The sequence below is a fragment of the Microtus oregoni genome, unplaced genomic scaffold (assembly GCF_018167655.1).
Source record: "Microtus oregoni isolate MIOR12 unplaced genomic scaffold, Mior012 000005F_ref0000423, whole genome shotgun sequence".
Classification (NCBI taxonomy): Eukaryota; Metazoa; Chordata; class Mammalia; order Rodentia; family Cricetidae; genus Microtus; species Microtus oregoni.
The window spans coordinates 30,102,823-30,125,620 of record NW_024543064.1 but is presented as its reverse complement, the minus strand read 5'-3'; the positions used below and the strand labels follow the sequence as shown (position 1 = coordinate 30,125,620).

General features: G+C 43.0%; 1 protein-coding gene across 2 annotated transcripts in view; it reads right to left on the bottom strand.

Annotated features, from left to right (window-relative positions):
• Zmpste24 (zinc metallopeptidase STE24) overlaps positions 1 to 22,798 on the bottom strand; it is a 41,486-nt gene that overhangs the window by 11,296 nt on the left and 7,392 nt on the right. The window contains exons 3-7 of one of the 2 annotated variants that reach the window (XM_041652579.1): positions 19,889 to 19,975; positions 14,266 to 14,382; positions 13,065 to 13,217; positions 11,965 to 12,106; positions 5,126 to 5,310 (exon numbers count right to left, since the gene is read on the bottom strand). In XM_041652579.1, coding sequence (XP_041508513.1) covers positions 5,126 to 5,310; positions 11,965 to 12,106; positions 13,065 to 13,217; positions 14,266 to 14,382; positions 19,889 to 19,975 — 684 coding nt within the window. The remainder of the gene's footprint in view (positions 1 to 5,125; positions 5,311 to 11,964; positions 12,107 to 13,064; positions 13,218 to 14,265; positions 14,383 to 19,888; positions 19,976 to 22,798) is intronic. The other variant, XM_041652580.1, reaches the window with a different exon arrangement.

Here is a 22,798-nt window from a genome sequence, read left to right as displayed (position 1 = left end):
TGTTCGTTATATTGTTATTATTGTATATAGTTGTATTTGGTTTAGTTCTGTCTTATTTAGACAAAAGGGGGAGATGTAGGGTTAAGCCCAGCCTTAGGGGGTGTGTCCGCCTTGGGCTAATGTTTACCTATAAATCTGCCAGGGCGTGCGCCCAGCCGCCCTGGTTCTGTAAGTCTATTTCCCTTTAAAGCTGTATATATTTTTACAATCTGTCTGCATTCATTTACGCCGTTACAGAGGGCGGAGGAAGGAAGGGGAGCAGAGAAAAATATATAGCTCAATAAAAGGAAAAAAAGAACAAATTAGATCACGGCTTTTATATCTGTTTACACAACTACAAAAAGCCAGTTATCTGTGAAGTATGCATGCATACATATGAATGTCAAATAAAAAGATACTTTAATTATTTGAAAAAATAAAAAATAAAACTCAGACTTTGCCTCATTTGATCTTTAACAACACTGCACTGACGAGAGGAACATCTTTACTTTAGAGATAAAGAAAAGGAAGCTGAGAAATCAAAATGTGTTGGAGTGGGAGGCATTCTAACCCCAGCACTTGAGAGCCCAGGAGGTCAAGGTCCAGCCTAGGTTTCGTGAGATCCTGACTCAAAACAAAACAAAACAAAAAACCCTCTTCAATCTGATAAACCCATCTGCACCGTTCACATACCCTCTTTTCAGAAACCTGCCTGCCTATTAGAATCTGCAGTTATATCTCAATTTCAAGATGGGTACAGTTAGGGACGCACCTCCCAGACTAGAGACTGAAGTCGAGGATCAAGAGATGAGGCCAACTTGGGCTATATCAGATTCTACCTCAACAGAACAAAGAAAACCCCAAACCTCCAATTTTCAAAAGCCACTCTACTTCGGCTATTCAAGGGGTATCTCATACACCTCAGCATGTTCCAAACTACGGGCTCCTTGGCACATCTATTTACAGGTTTGTTAGGGTGGAATGAGGTCTAAGTACCATGACAAATACTGTATATTTATGGTAGCTGATGAAATAAAAGCAGGTTCTTCAAGAAGCCAGCAGAGGGCAGCAAGCCCCTTCACCACACTTCAAGGGCGCTCAGCATTTGTTCTGACTTTGTACTGCTGAGGACTGAATGCAGGTCCATGGCGTGCTAGGCAGGTATTCTACCAACTGGGTTTGTAGCCAGATAAAAACTGTTTTCAAAGATACTAACGGCCTGCATTCTCCTTCTATCGTCACAACTCCTGGATCACTCGCTAGTGTGGAAATGACCGTCACATACCCTGCACTGGACACCCCTAAGCGGGCTCTCTGCTGAACCTGCAGGCCTCTCAGGTGAACTCTCACTGAGCTGCCCTTTCTCACCTTCAGTTCTCCTTCCTATGAAATGACCTTAAGCCCTGTCCCAGCTTTGACTCTATGGCAGTGGTTAAACCTAAGTGGGTAATTCCACCTAAAGGAAACATTAAAGGCCAACTGTGGTAGTTCATACCTATGTTCTCAACACTCAAGCCTGAAGCAGGAAGGCCCCAAATTTGACCCAACCTAACCTGAACATTGTAAGTTCCAGGCCAGTATGGACCACACATAGCAAGCCGCGTCTTCTGGATATGTGTGGGTGTGTGCATATGCATTTGGCGCAAGGCACGGGAATGCGCAGGAATGCACCTTAGCCTTGAGACAGGGTCTCTCACTGAATTGGAAGTTCTGTTTTGGCTGCCAGTGAGCACTTCGGGTCTGCCTGTCTCTATACCTCCATGCGTAGCTGTTTATATGGGTGCCAGGAATTCGAATTCAGGTTCTCAAGAAAAAAAATGCTCTTACCCACTGGGATATCTTCCCAGTCGTACAAGATTCTGACTTAAAAAAAAAAAAGGCTGGAGTGTTAGCGCAACAGTTAAAAACAAGAGCATCTGTTGCTCTTGCAGAAGGTTCAGGTTTGATTTCCAACCCCCACATGGTGTCTCAAAATCATCCATAACTCCAGTTCCAGGATATCTGTCTAATATCCTCTTCTGACCTCCACCAAGCATGTACGTGGTGCACATTCATCCACGCAGGCACATACATAAACACACACACAAATGAATAAATCTGATAGAACACAGATAGTTTAGGAGTTAGGAGTGCTTTCTGCTCTTCCAGAGAATCTGGGTTTGGTTCCCAACACCCATGTGAGGTGGCTCAGGACTGCCTCTAACTCCAGCTCCAGATACACCACCCTTTCTGGCCTCCTCTGACCTCTGCACGCACATGTACTTACCCACACACTCAGAGCCACAGAGACTTCCTGGTGCTTTTCCATCTCCTCTCATAGCTCTAGAAGGCTTTACTCCAACATTTCCCAGTTGTGAGAGATCCTGCACCATTCTGACTCCGCTCCACTCCCACCCAAGAATATCTAAAAATATCTGGGAGCCATTTTGGTTGTAATAAGTGAGTGTGTCACTGGTCTCTAGTGCGGACAGGACATTGATGCTGCCAAACATCACAAGAGACTATTCAGTCCAGGAGTGCCAAGGTTGAGAAATTCTACCACCCTCTCCTCTGCCTCCAGGATTAGAGATTTGGAAACCTTAACTTATTTGCTCAGTTATGCAGCTGGTAAGGGAATAGAGATCTAAAATCATCTCACAGGACACCAAACCAAGGGCACATGGCACTCATAAATACTGGAGACTGTTTCTGAAGATTACTATTTCTTGCTATCCCCCTCATCCATTTGTTTTTAGTACTTTAAATCTTCCTAGTCAGCATTAGCTGACCTCATCCAGCAATGCTTTTAGACTCTCAGAAGTTTTCTTGGGACTGGGCGCATGGCACACACTTTTTTTTGGGGGGGGGGTGTTTTAAGACTCCTTTTAATTCCAGTACTTGGGAGGTAGAGACAGGTGATCTCTGAGCCAACCTGGTCTACATAGTGAGTCCCGGGACACCAAGGGCTATGTACCTTGTCTCAAAAACAAACAAAACAAACAAACAACAAAACAGGAAAAGCTTTCTTGGACCAGTGAGATGGTAAAGGTGTTTGCCAGTAAGTCTGGAGACCCGAGTTTGATCCCTGGAACATGAGAAGGTGGGAGGAGAGAAGTGCTTCCACAAATTGCTCTCTGATCCCTAGACACGAGCCATGGCATGTACATATCACTCACACAACTGCGCACATACGCACAAAATAAAAAGGAAAAGAAATGCCTTCTCGTCTACTCTTCTGTATCTTGTATCTTCAGCTTCCCAGAACCAGAGCAAAGGATGTTTGTCTGACCACCCCCCTCACATTGTACATTTATAAAGATTAGACTTCAAAAACATTTTTTTTCCAATTTTGAGAGTACCTTATATATATGCCAGGCTGACCTTGAACTTCTGACCCTCCTGTCTTTGCCTCCTGAGTACTGGTACTGTAGGTGTGAGCCATCGTATCTGGTTTACTTGGTGCTTTGCATTGAATTTAGGCTTTATGCCTGCAAGGCAAGTACTTTATCAACTGACCCACATCCCTAGCCCCTACTTTTTGTTGTTGTTGTTCTTCTTCTTGTTGTTTTTTGAAACAGCATTTCTTCACATAGTCAACCTCGGCTGTCCTGGAACTTTCTCTATAAACCAGGCTGACCTTTAACACCCAGAGTACTGGGATTATAAGAGTGCAACACCACTACCCAGCTCTTTTGTCTACTTTTGACAGTTCTGTCACTCACTCTGTAGACCAGTCTAAGCTTCAAACCACTTGCCTCTGCCTCCTGGGTGCTGGGATTAAAGGCATTAACTATCAACCCAGACTACTTTTGTATTTAATGCCAAGCAAAGCAGTTCAGTAGAGCACATATTTCATGAATAAATCTTAAAAACAAAACAAAAAAAAAAAACGGATTCAATTATATAATGCACCCAAGGAACAGACTAGGTCAACTCTGTCCAATACAAAGTAAAGCCTAGTAACTGCTATGTCTCAATTACACCAAAAAGTAAATGTTCATCTTATTTTGCCTGCAGAAATTCCTTGATCATAAACATAAAAGGAACATGGGCCAATGAGATGGCTCATCAGATAAAGGTGACGCTCAACAGACCCTCAGATCTTAGTACAACTGACTCCATGATGGAAGTACCATTCAGGCCATAAAACTCAGCATGTAGGCAGCATCACCAGTCAAAATTAAAACAAAGACCTAATCCACCAAACTCCATAGTTCTGGGAAAGTCTCTGAATGTACTAACTCTCCTTTTCAGCTTCTGTAGTCTTGCTTCTTTCTGACTGACTGTGTTTGTTAGCTAAAGCATGTCAACTCGAGGCATGGGTTTGTGCTTAAAAGTTTATCCTAAAGGGCCTAGAGAGATGGCTCAAAGGTTAAGAGCATTGGCTGCTCTTCTGGAGGTCCTGAGTTCAATTCTCAGCAACCACAACCACCTATAATGAGATCTGGTGCCCCCTTCTGGCCTGCAGGTGTACATGCACATAGAACACCGCATGCATAATAAATAAATCTTAAAAAAAAAAAAAAGTTCACCCTAAAAAAGACTTGGGACTACAATGGGGCTATACTGATTACACCCAGTTTAGTTGTTGGCCAGTTAACAAAGACATTTATTGATTTAAACCTGTGTCCAAGTAGTTTTCTCTGTAGATACCCCATAACTGTCACCAATCCTGACTAGCTGATTTCAATTCCCAGGGCCTACAGTAGCAGGAGACAACTCCTACAACTTGTCCTTCTGACTTCCATGTTTGCATAGTGTGCACACATAGTATACACAGCGTGCACAGGTACACACACACACACACACACACACACACACACACACAAGTAAAGCTATTACATGTTTAAATTTTGGTTTTTAGAGAAAGGGTTTCTCTGTAGCTTTGGAGCCTGTCCTGGAACTCTCTCTGTAGACCAGGCTGGCTTCGAACTCACACATGATTTAAAAAAATAAGAACTTTCACTATTATGTACATCGTGTGCAAGCTTGCAAGGTAGTTTAGCATGTGCTAAAGGTAATCATTCCCCAAAGAGAAGAACTTGAAGGATCCATAGCATCTCTATTTGTGGCCCTGTGACCTTCACTTGTAGACAGAAACTGTGTTTAACGAGCTGTCAAAGAAGCTGGAAGAACTGAGTCAGAGTCTGAGGACAAAAGAACTCACTTTCACTTTAGCTCTTATTTCTTCACTGTCCCCTTCGCCTTCATTGCGGGGCTCCGTGCCAGGCTCCTCCTGCTTGTCTTTGTTTTGTACAGAGTATTCTTCTAGTAGAGTGTCAAACAAAACTATTCTCTTGTTCTTGAAGAAGCCATAAAAGTAAGCATTGCTGTGGGAAGAGCGCTTAGACCCTAAGGAAAGACAGTCCAAAGCACGGAACAGAGTTAAACCATCTGGGTCCTTCAGAACTAATGGGAAGGGCGTTAACATTTCCAAGCTGTTTAATACCTGGAGAAACCACATTAACAGAACTCATTAGCAGCAGTGGGGTGGCTGTCGCCCTGCCCCACTTACACTACTGGCTTGCAGCCATAGTACACGCAGCCTAAACACCTAATTAAAATGATTAACTTGTGGTAAAGCTATGAAATCAAATTCTAGACAGCCAGAAAAAAAATTATATACCTGCGTGGAATTTAGCAAGAGAAAAGCTCACCCAAGTATCGTGAAGAATACAAAATGCCACACATACGTAAGGTTACCATATTATCAAAAACTGTGCATGTAGACAGGAAGGCATAAACCCAAGGCTACGAGAAAAAAACACCACAGTAAGGAAGTGCAGTTCATGGGGACCTAGAAGTATGGGCGTCATTTGTCTCTGTTCCAGGGCTTTTTAGAAAGCAGACATCTATTAGCAGAAAAGCCTCTGGGAGACTGGAAGGAAACACACCTAAACTTTCAACAGAGGATGAGAGTACCCGAACTGTGGTTGACACTTCTTCCTTCTTTATGAACTTCTGCAATTTCCAAATGTTCTTCATTGTGTAGTAATTTGAATAAAGTGGATTGAGCTCAAATCCTGGTTTTGGTGTGTACAAGTTGTGAAAATCTAGGAACTGTCTTAAAGCTCTAGTTTCCTGTCTATGAAGCAAGGCTAAAATGTGCCTCATAAGATATTATAACAACATACCTTGACCAACATTAAATACTATTATTTATATATGTATTTAAATGAAAAAAATGACAAATTATTTCTCTTGAAAACTAAGTTTCTTAAAGAAAATGTGAATTTTACATCTATTCAATTCTATTTTTAAATTATTTATTTTCATTTTGTGTACATTGATGTTTTGTCTGCATGTGTGTCTGAGTGAGGGTATCAATCCCCTGCAACTAAAGTTAGACAGTTGTGAGCTGCTATCTGGGTGCTGGGAATTGAGCTGGGGACCTCTGGAAGAGCAGTCAGTGTTCTTAACTGCTGAGTCACCTCTCCATTCCATCATTTTCATTTTTTAAAAAGATTTATTTTTATTTAGACATGTGTGTATTTGTTTAGGGATGCCACCTGTGTGCACAGGCTGGCAGAGGCCAAGAGAAGTCATGGTGGAGGGGACTGGGGAGATGACTTATTTCAAAGCACTTTCTGTTCTTGCAGAGGACCTAAATTCAGTTCCTAGCACCATAGCAGGTGGCACACAACCACATGTAACTCCAGCTCAAGGAATTCTGGTACTAGTTCTGATCTCCCATAACCAGACACACACATAAATACATAATTAAAAAAATTTACTGGGGGCTTATGTATCCCAGACTGTTTACCAGTGCTATGATGCTGAACTTTTGATCCTTGGGCTTCTACCTTCCAAGTGCTGGGTTTAAGGGTGTGGGCACAACATAAGGTTTATGTGGTGCTGGGCATAAAATCCTGGGCATTGTGCATGCTAGGCAAGCATTCTACCAACTGAATCACTCTCCTGGCCATGCATTTACTCATATTCCAAATATAATACACTTGGCAGTATGTTTAGAATATAGTAAAGCCTTGATAAGTAGTGGTTATTATTATTTATTGCATTGTAATATCATTTTTTGGGTAGTTACCTGGAAGTTAAGAGACAAACATATGGCCCTATTTTGTCAGTACTGTGACAAATGTTATTATCATTCTCATACTATTCTTTTTAAGTGTACAGTATGGGTGCCTGCAAGGCCAGAAGAAGGCATTGGATCCCTTGGAGTTGGAGTTACAGTTGTGGGCCACCCATCGTAGGTTGTGAGAATCAAACTCAGCCCCCCTTCAAGAACAACAGACATCTTTAACTGCTAGCCTTCTCTGCAGCCCCTCGTATTTCTTTTCTTTTTTTAATGAGGAAGGAGTCTAGGGCTTCATGCTTGCTAGTCAAGCATCTACCGAGTCATATCCCCAGCCCTCATCTCGTAATGTAATTAGTTCGAAACTTTAGATGCCATCTAAAGCTATTGATGTGGTGGTCAGGTCATATACAGACAAACAAAACTGAGGTCTCAATAGTTCCCATTGGTCCAGGCTTCTTCAATTATGATCCAAGGAAGAGCCACATCAAACTCACAGACTCTGGGAACACCTACCAAGTCAGAGTCTCTAGGGTGGAGGTCAGGAAGCTGTCTTTAACAAGCTTCCCAAGGAATCCGTATATAATTACAGTTTAGTACTATTCTGTAAACTTTTTGTGCTTGGCAAGTAGTTTATATTTAATAATGCTTGTTTACTGACTGGATTAAATAATACTAGTAAAATAGCGAAGCAATGCATGAGAATAAAAATTCCGTGCGATGAAAGGTACTGCACCAGTGTCTTCACAGTTTGCTGTCCACTGGATTCTGGGCAGCACCGGACACATAGCTGAACACAGCCTCACTGCTTTCCATTCCTCTCTGCCAATTTTGAACCTGGTGTTGCCTGCATCTTTGGCACACCAGACATATGCCAGGGACTTCCAAACCTATGTTCTGAGAACCAGCTTCTCCCTGAAATCCCAGGATTGTATAAGCAGCCACCTGTGTGACATGTCTACACCTAAGTTTACAGATTTTTTTTAATTGCTAAATTTAATTTTTATTCCCTCTATAGAAAACACTAAATTCTAAGCCAAAAATATATGCTGACGTTTCCAACCTAAAGAGTTTATAATAACACAATTATTTAAAATAAATGCATTTTTTATTAAGGAAATTCATAGGGCTGAAGAGATAGCTCAGAGGTTAGGAGCATGTAGGGCTTTTTTTGTTTGTTTGTTTGTTCGTTTGTTTTTTGCTTTTTTCAAGACAGGGTTTCTCTGTAGCTTTGAAGCCTGTCCTGGAACTAGATCTTGTTGACCAGGCTGGCCTCGAACTCACAAAGATCTGCCTGCCTCTGCCTCCCAAGGGCTGAGATTAAAGGTGTGCGCCACCACAGCCTGGAGCAAGTGTTCTTGCAGAGGGCCAAGGGCCAACTCCCAGCACCCACAGGGTGACTCACAGCCACCTCTAACTTGAGCTCCAATGAATACAGGGATCCGATGCCCTCTTCTAATTTCCATGGGCACCAGACATACATGTGGTAAAGAAACATTCATTCAAACAAAACATTCATACACATAAAATAAAAATAAATAAATCTAAAAAAAACAAAACCCATAAATTTTTTCAAAGAAATTTACAAGTTGTGATTTCTTCTTTTGCCCAACAAGACCACCTTAGTTTCCCCTACACTTAAATGCAAGATTTCTCTTCAAGACAGTCCTTAAAAAACAACAAAATAAAAACAAAAACAAAAACAAAAAAACCAAACAAACAAACCCTGGTATTGTTTCGGCCTCCTTCGACTTCTTCTGCCTCAGTCTGAATCATGGACATATGGACAACACTTCAAAATTCCCATCTAAGATCTCTGGAATCTCACTTTAAGCAATTTCCTTTAGGATTACTTTTTAGGCTAGATGGCTCTGCCTGCTTCTCGATGCGGCCAAGCTCCTATGAACATGAACATGTCCAGCCCACACTCACTTATAAACTATTACCTGGGATGATCAGGGCTTTCACGTGTTCTGATAGCTGTCCTGCAGCCCCTTCCCATAGCCCTGGGAACTAGTCACGTGTGCAAAGCAAAACCAATCACCACTGGGTGTGGTGGTGAAAGCCTTTAATCCCAGCACTCAGGAGGGAGGAAGGCGGTTCTCTGTGAGGTCAAGGCCAGCCTGGTGTGCAAAGTGAGTTCCAGGACAGGGTCCAAAACTACAAAGAGACCCTGTCTCAAAAAACAAAACAGAAAAAGAAAAACAAAACAAAAAACAAAAAAACATCAACCGAATTACCGTATGAGGGTTTCTAGCTACAGAAGCCCTGGACAGAATTCAACTATGCTTGAATTCTTAAAGGAATTTTAAATTTTAATTCATTAATGTGTGTGTGTGGTGGTGGTGGTGGGGTTCGGAGACCAGCTGAGGATATCAGAACCTGGAGCTGCAGACACAGGTGTTTGTAGGACTTGCTAGAGGGGCACTTGGATCAAACTCTGCTTCTCATGATTTCAAAGCAAACACTGTGAAATGCTGACCAACTCTCCAGCTCCCTGCTAATTTACTTTTTGTGTGTATTTATACTTGTACCACGGCTCATGTGTGGAGTTCAGAAAGTTCATTCTCTCTACCAGGTGGGTTCTAGGGATCAGTTCAGTCCTCGGGCTTGGCAGCAAGTCCTTTACTCACTGGGCCATCTCTCTTTGTTGTTAAGATTTAAAAAAAAGGTGTGTGTGTAAGTGCCTGCAGAGGCCAAAACTGGGCAAAGGATCCCCTGGAGCTAGAGTTACAGGTGGTTGTGAGCCACCCAATAAGGGTGCTTGGATCCAAACTCAGGGCCTCCAGAAGAGCAAGTGCTCTTAGCTGCTGAGCCACCTCTTCAGTCCCTAGATGTTTATATTTTTATCTGTGCTTTTTTCCATTTGTTACTGGAATCTTCTTTCAGAGTTCAGGGAATTTCGCACAGTGAAGGTTTTCTGTGAGTCTGCTTCTCATTTGGGAAACCTAAAAGTCAGGTATTTGCTTCCTCAGCAATTCCTGCAGCTAGCCCTACGCACCAGCTTAGTGGGTGAGATGCAGCCCCGGGAATTCTGAATAGCCAAGAGAATCACACAGGGAAGCAAAGCTGTCAAGAATTCACTCACAGCTGCCAGTGACAGATGTTAGGGCTCTACTTTAGAACAAAACAAACAAACCAAAATCTTATTTAAATGTGTTTTTAGATTTATTTTTATTTTATATGTATGGGTGTGCACCCTATGTGTGCCTGATGCCTACGAGGCAAGAAGAGGGTGTTAGATCCCTTGGAACTGGAGTTATCGACAGCTGGGAGTCACCATGTGGGTGCAGGGAATTGAATTTGGATCCTCTGGTACAGCAACAAGCACTCTTAACTGCTAAGCCACCTCTCCAATCCCTTCTACTTTTTAAAAAATGTATGTTTGGGGCTGGAGAGATGGCTCAGTGGTTAAGAGCATTGACTGCTCTTCCAAAGGTCCTGAGTTCAATTCCCAGCAACCACATGGTGGCTTACAACCATCTTTAAAGAGGTCTGGTGCCCTCTTCTGGCCTGCAGACATGCACACAGACAGAATATTGTATACACAATAAATAAATAAATATTTAAAAAAATAAATAAAAATGTATGTTTGTGTGTATAGTCGCACATATGTGTGCACATGTACAGTAATTCTGAAATTGGCTTGGGCTACATGGGCTGTCTCAATCATCAACAAAAAACTAAACTCTTTACTCTGATTGGCAGAGGCCGCTGCTCATGCTAGTTACAACTGCCTTTGTTCCCCCTTCACTTTGCAGATGCTTCGCACTGATGATATTTTAGTTTATAATAAGCACAGAAAACCATGGCTTCAGACCAAATGCAGGTGTTGCTTGTTTGCATGTAGTCTTACTGGAACAAGCCAGGTTCACGTGCTCTGTCTGTGGCTATTCTGCCATGCAGAACCGAAGGAGACAATGTAACCACAAAACCACAAAGCTCTGAACAGCGAATAGACTGAGTTTTCAGGGAACTACAGTGCAGAGGAAGCACCTCTGAAAGCTAGAGAGAGGGAGTGGTTTGTTCAAGATCCCATGGACAGTAAGCTGCTGAGGCGGCATCAGCTATATTTACTTTAAACAGATTTTAATTTATAGATTCTGACACATGCACTAGCTTTCCTCTAAACTTTGTAGGCCTCCTAGAAATGTAAGCAGTCATTTTCCCTCCCCTTTGGTTTCTCTGTGTAGCCCTAGCTGTCCTGGAGCTCATCTGAAGACCAGGCTGGCCTGGAACTCAGAGCATTAAAGCCATGCGTGGCCACCACCACCCAGTGAAATGTAAGCAGGCTTGTGAAAGCTCACAGGTGGTTTAACTCCGAGACCATCAGAAAAGCTGTTAACTGAAGCAAGGGGCCTGACGGTACCCAGGCAGAGTCCTCTGGCTCACTGATGCTCTGCTAGGGGAAACAAAATCAAGAACACTGGTTTTGTTTTAGAGCCCCTAAACTAGAGCTACATGGTTGATCATCCAAGAGTCCAACTCAGTTACCCAAAGGAGCCGGGCAAACACTGGGGTGAAAGACTAGTCTACTACACAGCACAGTACGAGGCAGGAAAAAGGCTTTGGCCAAAGATTAAGAACAGTCCTGTACAGCTGACCAAACAGAGCTGGTGCAGGAACAGGATTTGGCATCAGGCTACCAATGTCTATCCTGGAAAATGTCCTAAGTTCTTATAAACCTTTTTCTTTACTTTTATTTCATTTTTGAAAATTTATGTTACAGGCAGTTGTGAGCCACTGTATAAGTACTGGAAACCAAACTTGGCCCCTCTGGAAGAACATCCAGGGTTCTTAACTGCTGAGCGCTTCTCTTGTTCAGTTCCTATAAATCTTAAAAAGCCAAATGTAAAACCTTATCCTATTTTTTTAAGTAACAAATTGAAAACAAACAATAAAGGCTGATTTAAGAATAAAATGCTCAAAACAAACCACCCGATAAACCTTGTCACGTCAGGGCGCCTTACCTTCAACAACATACACCTTCGTCAGAGGGAAGTCAATACTTTTTGCCATCACTTCGATCTCTTGTTTTAACTGTCCCTCAGGAAGAGGTGTGAATTTGTCAAACAAAGGGGCAATGTAATCTGCATAAATTGTGACCAGAACCTGGAAAGTAAGTCAGAAAAACTGCCCATTATTAAAAACTTCAATTATTTGATACAATCATCGTTCATCCAACCAAAACCTGGGGCCATGTCTGTTTAGTAAATTAAATCAAAGGAACAGTGTGATAGAACAACAAGCAAGTCAAGTTAACTTGACTAAGAGCGCTGGGGCCAATCAACAGGCCTTTCTTGGGGAGTCCTGGCACTATAAGGCAGCTATAATACACACTCTCATTTACTTTGCTTAAAATGGCACATGACATTTCTGGATTTCCTCAGCAATATAAGAGTCAGTAAAAAGAGAAGAAAATCTATGCTCAATCAGTTCTCCTATCTCTATACCCCAGAGCAGGAACTGAGAGGAATATGTACATGGGCAGTTGGTTACACTGTAACCTTTACTTAGGAACTACTTACATGTCAACAAAAACTAAATCTAGTTTTAGTAATCTCAAGGAATTTTTGCAGATGAAAATGAAATAATTAAAGAATAAGAGTCCATGAGTTTGAGAGGGAGTCCGAGGAACATAGAATTGAACGAGGGGGGAGCAATGTAAATACAGTAGACTGTGGCAGTTTGAATGTAACTGGCCCCCATAAGCTCTTAGAGAGTGGCAATATTAGGAGGTGTGGCTTTGTTGGAGTAGGTATTGGCCTTGCTCAAAGAAGTGTGCCACTGTGGGGGTGGGCTTTGAAGTCTCATATATGCTCAAGCCAAGCCCAGTGTCTCAGACCACTTCCTGTTGCCTGCATATCAAGATGTAAAACTCTCAGATGTAAAACCATGTCCGACTGCACATCATGATGATAATGAACTAAACCTTTGAACTACTGTAACCTACCTAATTAAATGTTTTCCTTTATAAGAGCTGCCATGGTCATGTCTCTTCACAGCAATAGAAACCCTGAGACAACTCATATAGGAAATTCTCAAATAAATGAATAAAGAGTTTACTTACCAGAGAAACAATTAATGTGAACAGCCAGGCATAAATAAAAAAGTAATCACCTCCAATTTTAATAATGTAAAGCAGAAGGGACGACACAGGCAATAAAATACACTGAGTCACAGTAAATTTTTTGATTGTGTCTTTCAGAAAAAACTCCAAAGTCTGAAAAAAAGATAATATTGCCACTATTAACTGAGGAATCAGTTTGCTTTTTAAATACTTCTAAGAGGACACAAAGCACCTCAGTAAAGCAATATCAAGGTCAGCATGTATTAGAGGACACTGGGACGGCTAGGAGAATAAGCAAAACTCTTGCATTTTATAGTTTAAAATAATGTAATTAATATTAGCTGAAAAGCACTAAACGTTTGTGTTCAGTTTCTACCAAGACCTTTTCTTTTTTTCTAAATTTCGTTATTTTATTACATATGTAATACACACACACGACCAGCAGAAGGCAACAGATCTCATTACAGATGGTTGTGAGCCACTATGTGATTGCTGGGAATTGAACTCAGGACCTCTGGAAAAGCAGCCAGTGCTCTTAACCTCTGAGGCATCTCTCTAACCCTCTATCAAGACCTTAAACTAAGGTCTTTACCATAACTATGGTTTCTTTTTCCTCAGTTGATTCATGCTCTAAATAGCAAACTATACCTAATTTTTTTTTTTTTTTTTTGCATGTTAGACCACACTTTAATACCGAGTTGCATCCCAAACCCTAGCTTTTTCCATTTTACTTTGAGACAAGGTCTTGCTAAGTTTCCTGGGCAAGCCTCAGATTTGTAATCTTCCTCATCAGCCTCTGGAGCAGGTGGGATTACAGGTTTGGCTCACTACACCAGGTGTGTCAAGCAGCTTGGGAAGACTGGACCGACCACTTTGCATCGGATCATGAGTATCCATTCCCTTGCTCCCTGTCTTGGCGGCGTAGCATCATGTGGGGTTGGGAATGTTGCGCATTGCAGCAGTGCTGGTGAGACTTCGGAAGTTCTAATGTTCAGCCCATGAGTGTCAGGTCCTCTGGGAGGCTGCAGGAAAGATTCAGCACGTCTGACCTGGTGGCTTGCTTCATTGCATCTGCCTCAGAGAGGAGAGCTCTGGCATTGGTGTTCTCTGAGCTCCAAACTATACCTAAATTACTGCCACCATAGGACCAATGCATAAAAAAAAATCTTCATATTAAAAACCCTGATAATTTCTATTATACCTGGTGATTGAAGCCATGTTTTTCTTCTATCACAAAAGTATTATAGAGACTCCATGGCAAGCCAGTCAGTGCACTGTAGAGTGTGGCCAACAGAAGGAACACTAAAGACTGAATGATCTGAGGACAAGAAAAAAAAATTTAAAAATCAGCAAGTATGCATGTGTGCTTACTGTATCCCAAGCAATGCACTTGATCCCGTGGGGAACAGGCCTGCAATGGCATCCTGCCCTTGGGAAATGTTTACCTGGAAGAAGAGGCATGACTTGAAAGCCACCTTAAGTCACAGGAACACAATGGTTGGTAGTATTCAGAAAAGAGAGTTGCTAGTTGGATTCAAGGAACATTTATTCTTGGTTTTGTTGTGTGTTTGTTTTGAAGCAGGGTCTCACCATATAGGTCTGGCTGGCCCAGGACTCCCTGACTATGAAGACCAGGATAGCTTCAAACTCACAAAGATCCAACTGCCTCTGCCTCCCCAGGGTTGGGAATAAAGGTATGAGCCACCACACTTAGCTGAATTTAAGAAAGAGAGAAACAACCTTAAAAGGAGAAGAAATTTCAAGCAATTTGCAAAAGCCCAGAGAGAGAAGTGCCAGTGTGAAATGAGTGTGATGGCCAGCACTCGGTGGACTCAGAACAAAACAGAAAGCAGGCCCGGCACTCACTGGGAGACAGAAAGGTAGGCAGATTTGAGTTTGAGTCAGTTTAGGTGACACCAGCTTCAGGGAAGGAAGGAGGAGGGAGGGAGGGAGGGAGGGAGGGAGGGAGGGAGGGAAGAAATGGCAGTTTGAATGTAATTGGCCCCTATAAGCTCCTAGGGAGTGGCACTATTAGGAGGTGTGGCTTTGTTCTATGCACGGTCTTGTTGAAGGAAGTGCGTCACTATTGGGAGGGCTTTGAAGTCTCATATATGCTCAAGTGATGCCCAGTGTCTCAGTTCTTTCCTGTTACATGCAGATTAAGATGTAGGACTCTCAACTCCTTTTTCCAGCATCATGTATACCTGCATGCCACCATGCCCCACCATGATGATAATCAACTAAATCTCTCAACTACTGTTAAGCCACCCAATTAAATGTTTTCCATTATAAGAGCTGCAGTGATTATGGTGTCTCTTGAGAGGAATAGAAACCCTAACAATGAAGGAAGGGAGGGAGGGAGGGAGGGAGGGAGGGAGGGACTAGACCAGGCAGTGTGTTCAAGTTTTTGTAAAATGCTAAATTCCAATAGAGAAAATTAGTCCCAATAATTACTTTAATCACCTTCAAAAAACTGTTCGATCAAAAGCCAAGAATTACCCAATTTCCCTTTTAATTTTTTATAAATTTTCCCACTTCTTTTTTCTAACTTTCATGATGTTTCTTGCTTTACTTCCAAAAGGCAAGTATGAGCTAGAACCTGGGAGAGGAGCAGAGTCAAGGGAAACATTTCCGATGAGAAAGGCAGTGGGGTACAGAAGTCACCCCTGGAGAAACCTGCAGAGTATATAGACAGTGGCAGCTTTCTTCTGTTTCCACACCAACCCAGAAGGAAGACATTCCAGGAACCTGGGCAATGAGGAAAAACTGTTTCTAGAAGGCAGTGCTCCAGGGCTCCAGGACATAGAGCATTATAAATGCTGCACATGACGGGAACCGGCTCGGCCCAACCCATTTATGCACAACATGGAGCAGAACTCTGGAGTACTCTGAGTCAAGGAGGCTCATCACTTGCTGAGAAAGACCAGGCCTTATCTCACTGCACAAAAACAGGACACTAGGTGTGAGACTCTTTGCTGGAAGTTTGGGACACCGGGAAGTTCTGAAAGAAACATGCTGCCTACACCTAGAGCAAACTGTGATTCTCCAACTCCTCCTTCTTCTGTCTCTCTCTTTTTTGAGATAGAGATCTTGTTATGTACCTGTTTGGTCAAAAGTGAGACCCTAGCCCTCTAACACCCCTATATCCAAAGAGTCTGGAATATAATATTGAGTTGAAAGTGTCACCCCAGTCCCTGGCCTGGGAATTGCCAAGCACTTGGACTCTAATTCCCAGCCTGCCAAGCAATTGAACTCCAACTCCCAGAGCTGACCCTTCCCTGGGGGAGGGCCAGGACCACTCCCACAGGGTATTTAGGTTTGTGCTGGAAAAAGAAACAGGTTGTTTCGGGTTTTGCATGTGCTCTCCCTGTCGTCCCCCATGCCCCGCCCACCCCCATACTTCTGGCGCAGCATTCATTAAATGTGGGCATTTTTGATTTGGTCTAATCTGGTTTGATTGGAGTTCTTTGTGCGGAGAGGATTGGTTAGGAAATATTCCTAACAGTACCCAAATTCACAATCCTCCTGCCTCAGCCTAATCAGTGCTGGGATTACAGGTATAAATGCACACGTTGTAAACTATTATACCTGGCTTCATTTTTAAATATAGAAAATATTTTTTTTTTTTTTTTGGTTTTTCGAGACAGGGTTTCTCTGTGGTTTTGGAGCCTGTCCTGGAACTAGCTCTTGTAGACCAAGCTGGTCTCGAACTCACAGAGATCCGCCTGCCTCTGCCTCCCGAGTGCTGGGATTAAAGGCGTGCGCCACCACGGCCCGGCTATAGAAAATATTTTTAAGCCAGGCAGTAGTGGCACACGTCTTTAATTCCAGCACTAGGGAATCAGAGGCAGGCAGATCTATAAGAGGTTAGTTCCAAGACAGGCTCCAAAGCTACAGTGAAATCCTGTCTGAAAAAACAAACAAACAAAAGAATATTTTTAATTACACAAGAAGTTCTGTGCATTACTGAATTTTCCTATTGCCAGCTTCTCAGGACATAAAAACCACCTTTGGCATTTCAGAATGCATTATTTTAATTTTTATTAATGCAGAATATATGCAAAGGATAATATGTACAAAGCTAACACCTGGGCCAGGAATGGTGGTGCACTCCTTTAATGCCAGCATTCAGGAGGCAGAGGCAGGAGGATCTGTGTGTTTGAAGACAGACTGGTTGACAGTTTCAGGCCAGCCAGGGCTACATAGAATGAGGCATCACATTCTGAATAACTGAATAACAGATGTGCAGCAACCAGCCACTTAGATTGTTGAAAATATTGATCTGACTGGTCCTGATTACCACTTATCCTGTGGTCTGTATGCTGAACAGCTAAGAAGGAGCTCTGCAGTTTATGTGACTATTCACATAATACACCATGGTAACTGAAATTTGAGCCACAGTGTTGAAGAGGCAGTGTTCCAACCAAACCGTGGTAACTTAAACATTTGTACATATCAGAACTACACAAAGTGAGGACTCTGGCATCATGCAGCCACAAAAGAACAAGGCCTCGCTATTTAAACAATATGAAAAGAATACAAAGTCATTCTTAAATACAAAACTCATCCCATTAAGATAAAGACTTGTGCCTAGCTGCGGAGGTAATGGCCGTTAATGTCTGCTGAGGGAGAAGAGAGTCACTTTTCTTTGTCAGGGCTGAAGGGGAGAGAAGCCATTAGTTGCACATGCCCAGTGAATGTCTCCACATACATGTGCAGATGAGCTGCACTGCCTTGCATAGTGAGAGATGAGTATTTCTTATCATCTGGCACATATGGAAGCTGTGTTTACTCTACTCTGAGCCTGCAAGACAACACAGTGGGTAAGGAGGTCTGCCACCAAGCCTGACTGGCTCAATCCAGCCCTAGAGCCCTTATGATGGAAGGGAGAACTGACTCCTGCAAGCTGTCGTCTAACACACACACACACACACACACACACACACACACACACACACACGAATCCTGTTGCCTTAGAAAATGGTATATGGAAAAGGGCACAGGATGAGCAGAGCTGCTGTGGAACAATCTTTGTACACTGTAAATATGTACTGCTCTTATTGTTAATAAAAAGCATATTGGCCAATGGCTAGGAAGAATTTTTGGGTAGAGAGAATGCTGGGAAGAAGGGTAGAGTCAGAGGAGAGGCCAAGAGAGAGAGAACAAGCAAGATGTGTATGAGGAGATGTAGTGAGCCGGACAGGATCGCCATTACAAGATGGCGCCGACATCCTGTCTTGTTGGAAATAAACAACTCCATATTTGGCTATGCCTTTGAGAGCTGCGTGTCCCCCGCTTCCTGCATGCGCGGTGGATGAGGATCCTTGAGCCTATCCCGATGCGGTCTGGTGTCAGCTGTTGGTGGCAGCCAATCACAGGGCGACCCGTGTGCCAATTCCCTACTTAAGCAGCTGCCTCAGTGCCCTTCCCCGCTTCGCTTCATGCTGTCTCTCCCCTTAGCTCCCTGCCCTTCGCTTCCTGCCCTTCCCTTCCTGCCCCTTGTTTCCTGCCCCTCTCGTTTCATGCTCTCCCCATCAATCAAGGGTACTCCAGTAAAGCGTGATCTGAGTGGAATCCTGATGTGGTGGTTGTTCTTTCTCGCTGGTCGAGAAGTCCGTCACAAGGAGAGGTAACAGTCACAAGCCACGTGGCAGGACACAGATGAATAGATGGGCTAATTTAGTTGTAAGAGCTAGTTAGTAATAATCCTGAGCTACTGGCCGAGCATCTGTAATTAATAAGTCTCTGAGTGGTGATTTGGGAAGCAACTGCCGAGATACGGAGAAACTCTGCCTACACAGAGTTAAAGCCAAGAGTACCTACTCACACAGGAGGTCCATGATTTTCAATAGAGTCAGGAAGGAGGTAACCGACTCCAAAGCTTCCAGGAGAAACTCAGAAAGCAGGGCTGCAGCATCCATTACAGATGGAGAGTTCACTTAAGGAGGTAGATATTCTGTCTTAATCTGAAGCATCTGCTTACTATGTATGACACAGAAGAATCTGCTAAGTATGAGTCCCACTGAATTAATGGTACGCAACCCGTCACTGCACAGGGTTGTTCCTAAGAAGCAGCAGCCTAATCAAGACTACATTTCCCAATGCCCTTCCGTCCTGGGTAAGATCAAGTGACTACTCACCATGTAATGTGAATGTATGATAAAACTTAGCACTACGAAAGTTAAAAAGAGGGCATGTTCTCCCCATTGTCATTAGGCACTGGATGACAAACCCATAAGACGAAAACAAGCTGACTCGCTACCTAGCCACACGGAACAAAGCCACCTGCTAACTGAAAATACTCATATTGGCTGTTATATGACTGGGAAATAAGCTGAAAAGCCCTTAGAATTCTGGAGTTCTAGTAACTAGCTGTGGTAGCTGAGTGATATGTTCCCCCATAGGTACAGTACTTGAATGTTGGTCCCTAGTTGGTGAAACTGTTTGGTAAAGATTACAAGGTGTGGCCTTGCTGGAGGAGGTGTGTGTGTCACTGCCTCTGTCTGTGGATAAGATGTAAACTCTCAGCTACTGCCCCAGCACCGTGCCTGCCTGCTGCCATGTCCCTGGCATGGTAGTATGGACTCACCCTCTGAAATGGTGAGTTCCAAATAAAATGCTTTCTTTTACAAGCTGCTTTGGTTGTAGTTCTTTGTCATGGCAACAGAAAAGTACCCTAACTATTGGCATTATGCTAATACACACACAAAGACTGTTGGGACTGAGAGGCAAGTCTAATGATGGTAGGAGCCAAAAAGGCAACTTAGTGTAACGCTTACCAAGCAAAATAAAGACTGACCAATCTGGGCAAAGAAATCACATACCTCATATTCTGGGCCGAAGCCAGCAGATCCACAGACCCGCCCAGAAAGCCTCCAAAGGTAAGGGATTCCTCCAAAGAGAAGAATAAGCTGTAAAACAAAGCAGATTGGGTCACATTTAAACAGCTTTAGAAACTATCGTATGAAAGAGTGTGTTATAAGGAAAAATGAAAGGGAAAATAAGTCACAGAAAAAGTGGGGGGACTAACCCATTTAGAATAAAATACGAATTTAGAAGGATACCAACTACTGAGACACTAAGTTTAGACTACTGAGCTATTTTTGCCTATACACTGTATATGGGTAAACTGTATGGTATGTGAACTACAATTTTGGGGGGGGAGGGTTTCTCGAGAAGGATTCTCTGTGTAACAGCCCTAGCTGTCCTAAAACTGGCTCTTGCAGACCAGGCTGGCCTTGAACTTACAGAGATTCACCTGCCTTTCCTTCCTGAGTGCTGGGATTAAATGTATGCACCACTGCTGCCCAGCATGAATTACATTTCGAAAAGCCTGTTTAAAAGGCAAGTCCAGGAATCTCACTCACTTTTGGAGATTTAAAAAGTATAATAATCTAGGGCCAAAGAGGTGGCTGAGCAGGTAAAGATGCTTGCCACATAGTCTGATGACCTTCTCTGGAATCAGTATAAAAGATGAAAGAGAACCACTTCCAAAAGTGGTTCTCACCTCCATATGCACACCGTGGTGCATACGTATGACCTCCAATCATGTACACACATGCACACACCACCAACAACAAATAGTTTTTTAAAGATTTTAAAAATCAGCCTTCAGGCTGATGAGATGGCTCTGAGGTTAAGAACACTGATTGTTCTTCCAGAGGTCCTGAGTTCAATTCCTGGCAACCACATGATGGCTCACAACCACCTGTAAAGAAATCTGGTGTCCTCTTCTGGCCTGCAGGCACTCATGCAGACAGAACACTGCAAACAAAATAAATAAATAAATCTTAAAAAAAATAATTAAAAAAAAATCAGCCTTCTAGGGGAAAATAAAATAGTAGTCACTAGAGCCTGGAAGGGGATGGGAGGAATGGATTTAGAAACACGCTAGAGGGCTGGAGAGATGGCTCAGAGGTTAAGAGCACTGGCTGCTCTTCCAGAGGACGTGAATTCAATTTCCAGCACCCACATAGTAGCTCGCAAACATCTAGAATGAGATCTGATGCCCTCTTCTGGTGTGTGTATACATAATAAATAAATCTTAAAAAAAAAAAAAAGAAACACGCTAGATAATGGATATCAAAACAGTCAGTAGAAGTTAATTCAGACATCTATGGAAAATCAGTACCTTGAGCCTACAACAATTTATGAAGTGTTTCACAAGAACCACAAATCCAAAGGTTTCTGGCATAGATATATTTAAGGAAATGGGATTCTAATTACACTGGTCCAATTGCCACACATGGCATAAATTTTCTAAATTACACTGTACTCTATAAATGTGTATAATTTTTATGTGACAATTAAAAATAAAAACTAGGAGTGACGCTGAGGAGGAATTCACTAACAGTACAAGGTTACAGTGGGAACAGATTCTAGTGTTTGTATAGTTGAATTTGAAAACAGGTAGAAGAGAAGGTTTCAATGTTTATATCACACACACATACATACACATGACTATTGTTTATGGTGACAGATATGCTAATTATCCTGAACAATATTACAATGTATCAAAAACATCAGTGTACCCTAGAGATGAGAATCATATGTGTTAACCATAATAGCTTATAAAAATTAAAAACTTTGTCAAGAGACTAAAATCAAAACTTATCAATCAAACTAAGCTTACCAATGTAAGGAGCAACCGATGGCACGTGAACCAGGCAATCTGGCTTTAACTATCTTTTCCACGAAAGGAAACTGTTCTTTTCAGTCAGGAAAAGAGTATTAGCTTACAGATGTTTCAGACATCATCTTGTTATGTTGCCCAGGTTGGTTTTGAACTCAAGTTTGAATGAGCCCCCTGCTTCCTACACAGCTAGCTGCTAAAGAAACAGTACTGATACAGAAGTCCCACCCATGCAGCAGACTGTGGGGCAGAATAGGATACACAGGCCTTCCCTGGGTAGGAAAAGATGAGTCCCGAGGCAGGAGTCAGGGCCTCAGGAGTAGGCCCTTACCACTCTGTCTTGGGCAAATAAGTAAACCGACACTCACCAAATCACCAGAACTTCAGAAACCACGAAGCAGCTCAAATCATGAAAACAATGTGTGATCAGCAGCCTGTAATCCCATCTAACCAGGAGGCTAAGGCATGATTACAAGTTCAAAACTTGCCTGGTCTATAGCATGAGTTAAAGACCAGCCCAAGAAACAGTGAGACCTGCCTGAAGGGTTGGGGAGACAGCAAGGGGGTCCTTAGTAGTGAAGTGACTGCTTAGCCTGCAGGATGCCCTGGTGCAACCTCCAGTTGTAGGGAAGGAAGGAAAAAATGAAAGGCAGGGAGGGAAGGAAAGAGGGAGGAAAGAGAGAAGGAAGAAAGGGAGGGAAGGGGGAAGAAAGAGAAGGAAGGAAGGGAAAAGAAGAGAAGGAAGGAAGGGGAAGGAAAGAGGGAAGGAAGGAAGAAGGAAGAAAGGGAGGGAAGGGAAAGGAAGAGAAGGAGGGAAGGGGAAGGAAGAGAAGGAGGGAAGGGGAAGGAAGAGGAAGGAGGGAAGGAGAGGAGAGAAGGGGGAAGGAAGAGAAGGAGGGAAGGGGAAGGAAGAGGAGAGAAGGGGAAGGAAGAGAAGGAGGGACAGGGAAGGAAGAGAAGGAGGGAGGGGAAGGAAGAGGAGGGAGGAAAGGGGGAAGCAAGAGAAGGAGGAAAGGGGAAGGAAGAGAGGGAGGGAAGGGAAAGGAAGAGAGGGAGGGAAGGGGAGGAGAAGGAGGGAAGGAAGAAAGGGAGTCAGTCAACT